The 10,786-nt window shown below is 46.8% G+C and overlaps 1 protein-coding gene across 3 annotated transcripts in view; it reads left to right on the top strand.

Annotated features, from left to right (window-relative positions):
- The first annotated feature begins 25 nt into the window (after positions 1 to 25).
- The window catches only part of MRPL46 (mitochondrial ribosomal protein L46), a 181,994-nt gene continuing 171,233 nt past the window's right edge, over positions 26 to 10,786 (top strand). The window contains exons 1-4 of one of the 3 annotated variants that reach the window (XM_066238136.1): positions 26 to 276; positions 1,942 to 2,131; positions 2,713 to 2,886; positions 9,845 to 10,230. In XM_066238136.1, coding sequence (XP_066094233.1) covers positions 49 to 276; positions 1,942 to 2,131; positions 2,713 to 2,886; positions 9,845 to 10,095 — 843 coding nt within the window. In that variant the 5' untranslated portion in view covers positions 26 to 48 and the 3' untranslated portion in view covers positions 10,096 to 10,230. Of the gene's footprint in view, positions 277 to 1,941; positions 2,132 to 2,712; positions 2,887 to 9,844; positions 10,231 to 10,786 lie in introns of those variants that run through there. The other 2 variants (XM_066238134.1, XM_066238137.1) reach the window with 2 other exon arrangements.

Here is a 10,786-nt window from a genome sequence, read left to right as displayed (position 1 = left end):
GGACAGAGGATTGGCTGGGGGGCCGCGGGGCATTGTGGGAGGGCAGAGATGGCGGCGCTGGCGGAGCGCGGGCTCTTAGGAGTGATGAGGGGCTGGTCGCGGTTCGAGGGATTCTGGGTGGGTAGCCTGGGTTCTCGCAGCCTAACCCTTACGGCCGCATCCTCTACCAGTGGGTCTCAATGGCGCCTGTTGGGTGCGGTGTGCCTGCAGCGGCCACCGGTGGTCTCGAAGTCGCTGACCCCTTTGCAGGAAGAGATGGCGGCTCTACTAAAGCAGGTAGAGTTAGGGTGCGGTTCGCGGCTTCAGGGTGACTTAGGGAACCAGTAGAGGCGCACGGGCTTGGGTTTGGTCCCGTCTGTGGTACCAATTCGTCTGGGTGACCTTGGACAAGTTACTTCATCTCTTAGAACTTCAGTGCCTGCTAAATGGTACCTACCTTTCTGGTTAGATTTGGTACACAGTAGGTCTACAATAAAAGGTAGTTTGTTTTCATGGACCGTCTTTATTGTCACCTTAGGCAACTCTTTGGAGTTATACTCTTTTTTTTGGGGGGGTTCAATACACGAGGGAAGCGGTAGTTGGCATTTTGCAGAGGAGAAAGTCTGTGATGTGATGAGTGTTAGGAGAATGCGGTGGCCCATGTAAGATTCCTGTGATACAGTCAGCCCCGCCTTGCCTCCTAGGATTATTTGTGTGAGAGACAAGTGGGCAAAAACTTGTAGTGATTGTGAGGGTCTTAAGTTTCCACGGATGTTTACTGAAGAATGAGGTGTTTCTCTAGAATCTGGAATGTTTATGTCTTGGCTACTGAGGGCTATAAAGTTTATGGTATAAACTTTACTCCAGTGCTTTTTACTTGGTGTGTTAATTTTCTCTGCAAGTATTTCCTTAATCAGTCTCCAGATAATCATTTAGCACTTGCTTTGTACAGACAAATATTGTGTTAAAATGCTGGGGATATAGTGTGCATAAGACAGGCAAAGCTCTGGTTCTCAGAGTGCTTCAGTGTAGTAGAGGAGGGCCAATCAGTAAACAGTCACATGGCTACATAATTGCAGAGTCTGGTAAGTGTTGTAAATGAAAACACAGTACTGTCAGAGAATTTAACAGGGACATCTAACTTTGATTTTTTTTTTTTTCCTGAAGCTGGAAACGGGGAGAGACAGACAGACTCCCGCATGTGCCCGATGGCACGCCCACCAGGGGCTGACGCTCTGCCCACCAGGGGGCGATGCACTGCCCCTCCGGGGCGTCGCTCTGCCGCGACCAGAGCCACTCTAGCGCCTGGGGCAGAGGCCAAGGAGCCATCCCCAGCGCCCTGGGCCATCTTTGCTCCAATGGAGCCTTGGCTGCGGGAGGGGAAGAGAGAGACAGAGAGGAAGGAGGGGGGGTGGGGGTGGAGAAGCAAATGGGCGCTTCTCCTGTGTGCCCTGGCCGGGAATCGAACCCGGGTCCCCCGCACGCCAGGCCGACGCTCTACCGCTGAAACAACCGGCCAGGGCCCTAACTTTGATTTTTTGAGATATGTCAAGGAATATCTCCAAGAAAGTGGTATTTGAATTGAGATCTGAAGAATGAGTAAGAAATCACTCAGGAGGTAAAATTAGGGAGAAAGAACAGAAATTGTAAACTCTTTGAAGCAGGGGAGTCCATGGTGAGGGAGCTTCTCATCAAAGACTGACATGACCAGAGTGTAGTATATTGGCAGACAATGCCTGTCCCAGTCCTCTGTTATTAGCCACCTCGACCTTCAGTCCACATTCTAACCGTTTAGCAAATGTGCAGGTGATGTGCAGGTGACCTTTTCCTTTGTTTTTTTCCCTGTGGTCTTTTAATTGTATGTCTGGTTATGCTGGGTGGTAAACTTCTGAGTCAAGTGTGCTATGGCTGTTTTATTCGGCCTTTTTTTTTTTTTTTTTTTTCCCGTTTTAATTCTCCCAGATTGAGATCGAGAGAAGCCTGTATTCAGACCATGAGCTTCGTGCTTTGGATGAAGCTCAGCGACTGGCGAAGAAGAAAGCTGACCCCTATCATGAAGAAGATAACGAGCGGAATATATTGCTGGTACAGGATTTGGAAGATATGTGGGAGCAGAAATTCCAACAGTTCAAACCTGGAGCTCGCGTAACAGGTTTGTGGTCTTTTCAGGCCAGTAAGAGGAAAGGAAAAGAGGAGTATTTTGGTTCCCAAACAAAGGATAGTTGCTTAGCCCTGCTTTGTGTTTTAAGTGACAAAGAATTGCAAATGACAGAACTTCTTTCAGGTGGAAGAAAAATAAACATTTCCCCATTTCTCACATCTGCTCCTAATATAATTTTTAAGGCCTATGTTATTTTTGAATAGGAGGTAAGGCTGTTGGGATAGTTTCTTTCTCTCTTAAACTTTAGGAATGTTATCTGAATTTATCTTCTAATTTGGACTGAGAGAGGGGGAAGTGAAACCTTTTCCCACTAGTTTGCTGTGCTTTATTTAAAATCCCTCTTAAAGCAGGGGGTTGATTCATGTCTGGGGCGGGATGGAGCAGAATGGTGTGCAACTTCATCATACTGTTCAGAATGCTACACAATTTAAAAAAAAAAGTGAAACCACGGATATATAAGTTGTTTTGAGAGCAAGGGCTGTGGCTGTACCTTAAAGAAAGACTAAAGCACTAATCTCTTTGGTTTTGGTAGATCGTAGTTATCTTGTCTCTGACCTCATTTTTTTTGGCAGATGCTGATAAAAAGAATGACCGAACTTCACTGAACCGGAAGCTAGACAGGAACCTTGTTCTGTTGGTCAAAGAGAAGCTTGGAGACGAGGATGTGTGGATGCTGCCTCAGACAGAGTGGCAGCCTGGGGAGACTCTCCGGAGGACTGCTGAGAGAACCCTGGCCACACTCTCAGGTGAGTTCTTGGCCAACCCCGTGGGACCTAACTTTGGACTTAGCTGAAGGATTTACAGGCTGACAGTGAGGATCGATTTAAAGGTAAGGATTTGTCTTAGATCAGGTGAGAGTCCATCTTTTTCCCACTGAGATTTTTATATTTAGTACATTGATTCTCTCTCTTTTTTTTTTTACAGAGACAGAGAGAGAGTCAGAGAGAGGGATAGATAGGGACAGACAGACAGGAACGGAGAGAGATGAGAAGCATCAATCATCAGTTTTTTGTTGCGACACCTTAGTTCAGGGGTCCCCAAACTTTTTACACAGGGAGCCAGTTCACTGTCCCTCAGACTGTTGGAGGGCCGGACTATAAAAAAAACTATGAACAGGCCCTGGCCGGTTGGTTCAGCGGTAGAGCGTCGGCCTGGTGTGTGGGGGACCCGGGTTCGATTCCCGGCCAGGGCACATAGGAGAAGCACCCATTTGCTTTTCCACCCCCCCCCCTCCTTCCTCTCTGTCTCTCTCTTCCCCTCCCGCAGCCAAGGCTCCATTGGAGCAAAGATGGCCCGGGCGCTGGGGATGGCTCCTTGGCCTCTGCCCCAGGCACTAGAGTGGCTCTGGTCGCGGCAGAGTGACGCCCTTGGTGGGCAGAGCATCGCCCCCTGGTGGGCGTGCCGGGTGGATCCTGGTTGGGCGCATGCGAGAGTCTGTCTGACTGTCTCTCCCCGTTCCCAGCTTCAGAAAAAAAACCAAAAAAAACAACAACAAAAAAATCTATGAACAAATTCCTATGCACAGTGCACATATCTTATTTTAAAGTAAAAAAACCAAAACATGGCCCTGGCCGGTTGGCTCAGTGGTAGAGCGTCGGCCTGGCGTGCGGAAGTCCTGGGTTCGATTCGGCCAGGGCACACAGGAGAGGCGCCCATCTGCTTCTCCACCCCTCCCCCTCTCCTTCCTCTCTGTCTCTCTCTTCCCCTCCCGCAGCCGAGACTCCATTGAGCAAAAAGATGGCCCGGGCGCTGGGGATGGCTCCTTGGCCTCTGTCCCAGGCGCTAGAGTGGCTCTGGTTGCGACAGATTGACGCCCCGGATGGGCAGAGCATCGCCCCCTGGTGGGCGTGCCAGGTGGATCCTGGTCAGGCGCATGCGGGAGTCTGTTTGTCTGCCTCCCTGTTTCCAGCTTCAGAAAAATACAAAAAAAAAAACCCCCAAAAAACAAAACAGGAACAAATACAATATTTAAAATAAAGAAAAAGTAAATATAAATCAACAAACTGACCAGTGTATCAATGGGAACTATGGGCCTGCTTTTGGCTAATGAGATGGTCAATATGCTCCTCTCACCACCAATGAAAGAGGTGCCCCTTCCAGAAGTGCAACGGGGCCGGATAAATGGCCTCAGGGGGCCGGAGTTTGGGGCCCCTGCCTTAGTTGTTCATTGATTGCTTTCTCATATGTGCCTTGACTGCGGGCCTTCAGCTGATCGAGTAACCCCTTGCTCGAGCCAGTGACCTTGGGTTCAAGCTGGTGAGCTTTTGCTCAAACCAGATGAGTCCATGTTCAAGCTGACGACCTCAGGGTCTCGAACCTGGGTCCTCCGCATCCCAGTCCGACGCTCTATCTATTGCACCACCGACTGGTCAGGCTAGTACATTGATTCTTGAACAACACGGTTTGAATTGCACCTATCCACTTATACGTGGATCTTGTTCAATAAATACATACAGTACTGTAATTGTATTTCTTATGGTTTTCTTAATAACTTTTCTCTAGCTTACTGTATTGTAAGAATACAATATATAATACGCATACACGCAAAGTGTGTGTTAAATCGACTGTTTATATTACCAGTAAGGCTCCTGGTCAACAGGAGGCTATTAGTTAAGTTTTGGATGAGTCAGAAATTACACATGGATTTGCGACTACATGGGGGGTCGGCGGCCTTAACCCTCACCTTGTTTAAGGGTCAGCTGCATGTTCAGAATTGATGTCCCTAACATTCTCTCAGCCTGCCTCTCTTCCTGCTTTTCCACACCACCACTTACCCTTCCCCCAACTAGAAGCTGCAGAGTCATCCTCGACCTCATCCTGATGTCCATAAATTCTTGAGTCCTACATAGTCCCCTTGAAATAGACCCCTCTTTATTCCCACAACTATGGCTGTGACCCCTTCTCACCAGACCAGGTTTCTCAGCCTTGGCACCATTGATATTTGGGCCAGAGAATTCTTTGTGGGCACTGCTGTGTGCATTGTAGGATGTTGAGCAGCATCTCTCACCTGTACCCATTAGGTTCCAGTGGCACTGACCCATCCCTACCCCCTCTGGTGTGACAACCAAAAACATCTAGGCATTGCCAGATAATATCAGGGGAGTGCAGTCACAGTAATTGAGAACCACTACGTTGGACTGTTGAAGCAGACGCCAAACAATTCCCCCTTTTGTGTCACACCCTTCAGTGCTGCTGAAGGAGCGTGCTGAAACATGACTTCTTTGTCACTTCTCTTCCTAGAATTCTGCAGTTTCCCGTAATAGTTCAGACCTCAGGCAAGGCCTGCAGATCCTTTTTGCTCTGATCCTGAGCTTTCAGTCTCGTCTCATTAATGTGTAATTTACCTTCTAACCTGGAAGACCTTTTACATTCTGTGAGTAATGTGGTCTTTCCTGCATCTCTGCTTTGATGCGTGCTGGTCCCTGATTGGATGCTTTACTCCTTTCTGGTCTGACTGCTCAGTGTTTAAGACTCAGCTCATTCTTAGACTTTCCGTGGTGGAACCTTCTCCAGACCTCTGAGTAGAGAGAGCGCTCCTCCCTGTAGGCTCCCGTGGCACTGTGTGTGCTCTTAGTGTATGCAGCAGACATGTGTTTTGTGCCTTCCGTTTGCTGAAGACCATCTAGGCCGTGGGGTCTGTGATGAGCAAGACGTTACTCCTGCTCCCGTGGAGCTTATGTTCTAGTGGAGAATACACTCTTTCACTTAACCCATTGCCCGTAATCGCTCATGAACAGATTTCCCTCCCCAGCCAGAATGCTGACTCCCTTGAAGATCCGTGCATTCTCTGTTCCTCCCTGTCACCCGGCTCTCAGTGAAGTAACTGGTGCAGAAGAGGTACTTCCTGAGTGTTGACTGAGAATGAATTTGGCAGTGTAAGTGTTCAGCCATGTTACTGGCCCTGCTGCAGCTTGTGTACCTGCTGAGGGAACGTCGGCAGCCAGTAAGTGCCCCTGACCCTTTCCCTCGCTGCCCGAATGGCCTACAGGGGTAGTGGCCCCGCAGACGGGAATAGGTGGGAGCCTTTTTGTGCTCAGTTTTCTCAGCCATCACCTGAGTAGCTGGCTGGGTTTCTCACCAGGATCGTTGTGTTCAGATGCTCTGCTTCCCTCACGTCAAACATTCAGGACTGACGCTTGCTCAGCTCTATGTCCTGCGTGCCCCGTGCGAAGGGGTTCCAGCTCAGCACTGCACTGTTCCCCTTTAACCTGCCACTGTAATCAACCGATGTGAGGCAAATAGGCAAAAAATACGTTGGTATTTTAAGAGGTGCATGTAAAGGAAGATATACTGATTTGTTGCAAGTTTATTAAAATGGCAAAGAAAAGCTCAAGCAGTGTAAAAGTATATTTAGGAAAAAGAGGCCGTTCCTTTCCTCCCCGTTGGCGCCACACCTTTCATGTATTTCTGCATGATGGAGTCCTAGAGGTCAGCTCAATCAGGGGACACATTTAAGTTACTGAGTGATGTCAGGGAGTGCCCATTTGCCCTAGACCTAGCCAGCATGAAAGGGTCTAATCTTTGCCTGTCCAGTCAGTAAAACATTACTTCTGGATTAACATTTTCCTGAGATTGAAAAAATTTACTGACTAGAGAGAGAGAGAAAGGGCGGGGGGGGGGGGGGGAGACTCAGTATGTTGTTCCACTTATTTATACATTCACTTATTGATGTTATATGTGCCCTGGCGGAATCAAACCCACAACCTTAGTGTAGTATAGGGACAACACTCTAACCCTCTGAGCTTCCTGGCCAGGGCTTCATGTTTATTAGCTGTTTGTATTTCTTTTTCCGTGAACTGCCTATTTAGATCCTTTTTTTGTTTGTTTTTTAGATTTTATTTATTGATTTTACAGAGAGAGGAAGGAGGAGAGCAGAAAGTATTAACTCGTGGTTGCTTCACGTTAGTTGTTCATTGATTACTTGCTGTATGCACTTTAACTGTGCAAGCCCAGGGTTTCGAACCTGGGACCTCAGCGTTCCAGGTGGACGCTCTGTCCACTGTACCACTGCAGGTCAGGCAGATTCTTTGTTCATGTTTGTAATGAATGATTTTTTGTTTTCTTGATTTGATTATATTTTTAATTCATTTTCCCCAAATTATAGGAAAGTAATAGGTATCCATTGAACTAAGTGGGAATTTCAGAAAGGTATAAAGAAACATATCAATGTAATTCCATCACTCACAACCCACTGCCAGCATTTTGTATTGTATATAGTACTGTTACTATTGAGAAAATCAATGCCTTGTAAATGGTGAAAAAATTATCAAACAGTGTCTAGTTAAGTGTATTAGAGAATAGGAAGGCGACCATCATTTTGCTTTTAGAAATGGCAAAGACACACATATTTTATGTTTCTTTTTTCCACGTAGTTGAAATGTATTTCTACAGAGTTACATACCTTTTTTTCCCTATTACATACAGCCTTTAATCATCTCCCTATATTAGCACATGAAGTGTGCTAAGTGTAAAATAAGTTTACACTTACCTGTAACACATGTATGCTGTTTTGTAATGCATAAGTAATGTCATTTGTTTAACCATTCTGTTGCTTTTACAAATACAGTGAACATCCTTCTATACTCATCTTTACTCACATGTGCAAATAAATATAACTGGAAGGGTAAAATTCTGGAAGCACAGTTGCTAGATCAGAGGGTATGTATAAGTAAAAATGAAAATTCTTGCCAAATATAACAGTTATACTAATCTACATCCATTGGAGAGTACCCATTTCTCCATAGCCTTGACGAGCAGTGTGCAACTCAGCTTCTGAGTTTTAGTAATTAGATATGTTGTTTTAGTTTTTGTTTCTTTAATAATAAGATTGAGCAGGCCCTGGCCAGTTGGCTCAGCGGTAGAGCATTGACCTGGCATGTGGAAGTCCTGGGTTCGATTCCCAGTCAGGGCACACAGGAGAGGTGACCATCTACTTCTCTCCCCTCCTTTTTTTCCCCTTTCTCTCTCTCTCTCTCTGTCTCTCTCTCTCTCTCTCTCTCCCCCCCCCCCCCCTTCTTCTCCCATAGCTATAGCTTGATTGGTTCAAGCACATCAGCCCTAGGCTCTGAGGATGGTTCCATGGAGCCACCTCCTCAGGTACTGAAAATAGCTCAGTTGCGAGCATGACCCCTGATTGACAGAGCATCGGTCCCAGACAGGAGTCGACAGGTGGGTCCTGGTCGGGGCCATGTAGGAGTCTGTCTCTCTATCTCCCTTCTTCTCACTTAAACAAAAGAATAAGATTGAGCATATTTTAATGAGTTTGTAAGTCATGATACTGATTTTCATTTGAATTTTCTGTTCAGATGCTTGGTTCATTTTTCTTTCAGATTTGTTGTTTTTTCCTCATTGATTTCTAAATACTTCTTATACCTTGAGGTATTTCTCTGTTGAATGTGTTGAAATATATTTTCTAGTTTGTCATTTTGTCTGACATTTTTATGCTTCATTTTCTTCCTTGGAGAAAGGTTTAATTTTTATGTACACAAAAGTTTTTCTTTTTTTAAATTTTGTGTTTTGGTTAGTCCTTCCTCTCCTAAAAATGACACAGAAAGTACTCTTGTGGTCCTTTCCTGTAATGAAAAATTTTTAAATATGGAAAAATTCAGAAAAATATTAGAAATCTATAAAACCACCCAAAATGAATAAACTTCTAATGGAATTTAAAATTTTCTGTTAACTCTATGATCTGTATGGTATGAATTTTTATTTGAGGGTGGAGATGAGCTTTATTTTTCTTATTGAGCTCACCAGGTCTCCAAATGCCATTTAGTAATTAATCCATCCTTTCCCCATTCCTTGAAAGGCTGGATTGGGGTTATCAACCTTTGTTAATACGTTGCAGAAATCATGTGTCAGTCTGTCTTTGTCTTTAACTTTGGTTGTGATGTTTTCACTCTACAGAAGTCACGTGGAATCCTTTCATGCTTTCCGTGAGACATGCCTTTCAAAGGCTGGTGAGCCCTGGCCGGTTGGCTCAGCGGTAGAGCGTCGGCCTAGTGTGCGGAGGACCCGGGTTTGATTCCCGGCCAGGGCACATAGGAGAAGCGCCCATTTGCTTCTCCACCCCTCCGCCGCGCCTTCCTCTCTGTCTCTCTCTTCCCCTCCCGCAGCCAAGGCTCCATTGGAGCAAAGATGGCCCGGGCGCTGGGGATGGCTCTGTGGCCTCTGCCCCAGGCGCTAGAGTGGCTCTGGTCGCAACATGGCGACACCCAGGAGGGTCGCAACATGGCGACGCCCAGGATGGGCAGAGCATCGCCCCCTGGTGGGCAGAGCGTCGCCCCCTGGTGGGCGTGCTGGGTGGATCCCGGTCGGGCGCATGCGGGAGTCTGTCTGACTGTCTCTCCCTGTTTCCAGCTTCAGAAAAATGCAAAAAAAAAAAAAAAAAAAAAAAAAAGGCTGGTGAATTTTGCTTTACAGTGGCCGGGTGACTTGGCCTTCACCAACAGGTGGTGATGGCCTGAGCCCGGAAGCCCGGTGTCTGACCCCCAGGTAGTGGTGTGTGAGTGGCACTGCTGACTTCAGTCTGAGACAGTAGCTTGGCTCATGGAGTGGACCCAGTAAGCTGGTTCTTCAGGAATGACTCCTCACTCCCAGGGATTGCTTCCACATTGGCCGGAAGTCACTCTCACTGAGATTTTGGGAGCCAGAAGAAACAGGTGGGTGTGTCCTCATCTTCCAATTTTGTCTTCACTCCTTTCTCAGAAAACAACATGGAAGCCAAGTTCCTGGGAAATGCACCCTGTGGCCACTACAAGTTCAAGTTCCCGCAGGCAGTACGGACAGAAAGTAGCCTTGGGGCCAAAGTATTCTTCTTCAAAGCACTGCTGCTCACTGGAGACTTTTCCCAGGCTGGGAAGAAGGGCCAGCATGTGTGGGTCAGTAAGGAGGAACTGGGTGACTATTTGAAACCGAAATACCTGGCCCAGGTTAGGAGGTTTCTGTTGGACCTCTGATGGCTGGGCTTCCTGTGGACAGTGCTTGGACGAGCCTGCGGTTGGGGCCTCAAGGATGTTTTGGGGTTACCCCATCTTTACAGGGAACATCAGAAGCAGACCAAGTTCTGAGCAATAAACGAGTTTGTCATTGTGTGGGTCATGGCTGATTTGTCCTTTGAAGAGAGCTGGCTTCTCCCTGTGCAGAGAGCCGGCTCTTCACGCGCCGCTCCCTTTGCTCCGAGCTGGTAATTAAGTATTGCATTACTCGCTGGTGAATGCACTGGCTTCCTGGGCCCAGGAAGAAAGAACCGAAGGAAGTGAAGCAGACTTCTAAAAGCCTTGCGTTCTGTGAAAGCTTCTAGGCCGTGGAAAAGAATAGTTCTGGGTAGGGTTTTTTTTTCTCTTTTGTTATTCCTTCTCTTCGTACTTGATATATGAAAGTATATCAGTCTAACCTAGGGGATAATTTCTCTTATTTTATTGATTTGTCCTTTTTTTTTTTAAAGCATTTTCTATTTAAACAGAATTTAATCATGTGTTATAAAACAGTCAAATGAAATAAGCATTGTTAGCTTGTTTCTTGCAGTTTACAAATGGGGAGTCATGGAGGCTGTGGCTCGGCTGAGAGGCATTCCCTGGGTTGGGGCTTTGATCCCTCACTGCTGGGGTCAGTACTGGGCCCTGTGCCTGGCGTGTGGAAGGCGCTTGG

The sequence above is a fragment of the Saccopteryx bilineata genome, chromosome 7, assembly GCF_036850765.1.
Source record: "Saccopteryx bilineata isolate mSacBil1 chromosome 7, mSacBil1_pri_phased_curated, whole genome shotgun sequence".
Taxonomy (NCBI): Eukaryota; Metazoa; Chordata; class Mammalia; order Chiroptera; family Emballonuridae; genus Saccopteryx; species Saccopteryx bilineata.
This window is presented reverse-complemented; position numbering and strand designations above follow the sequence as displayed.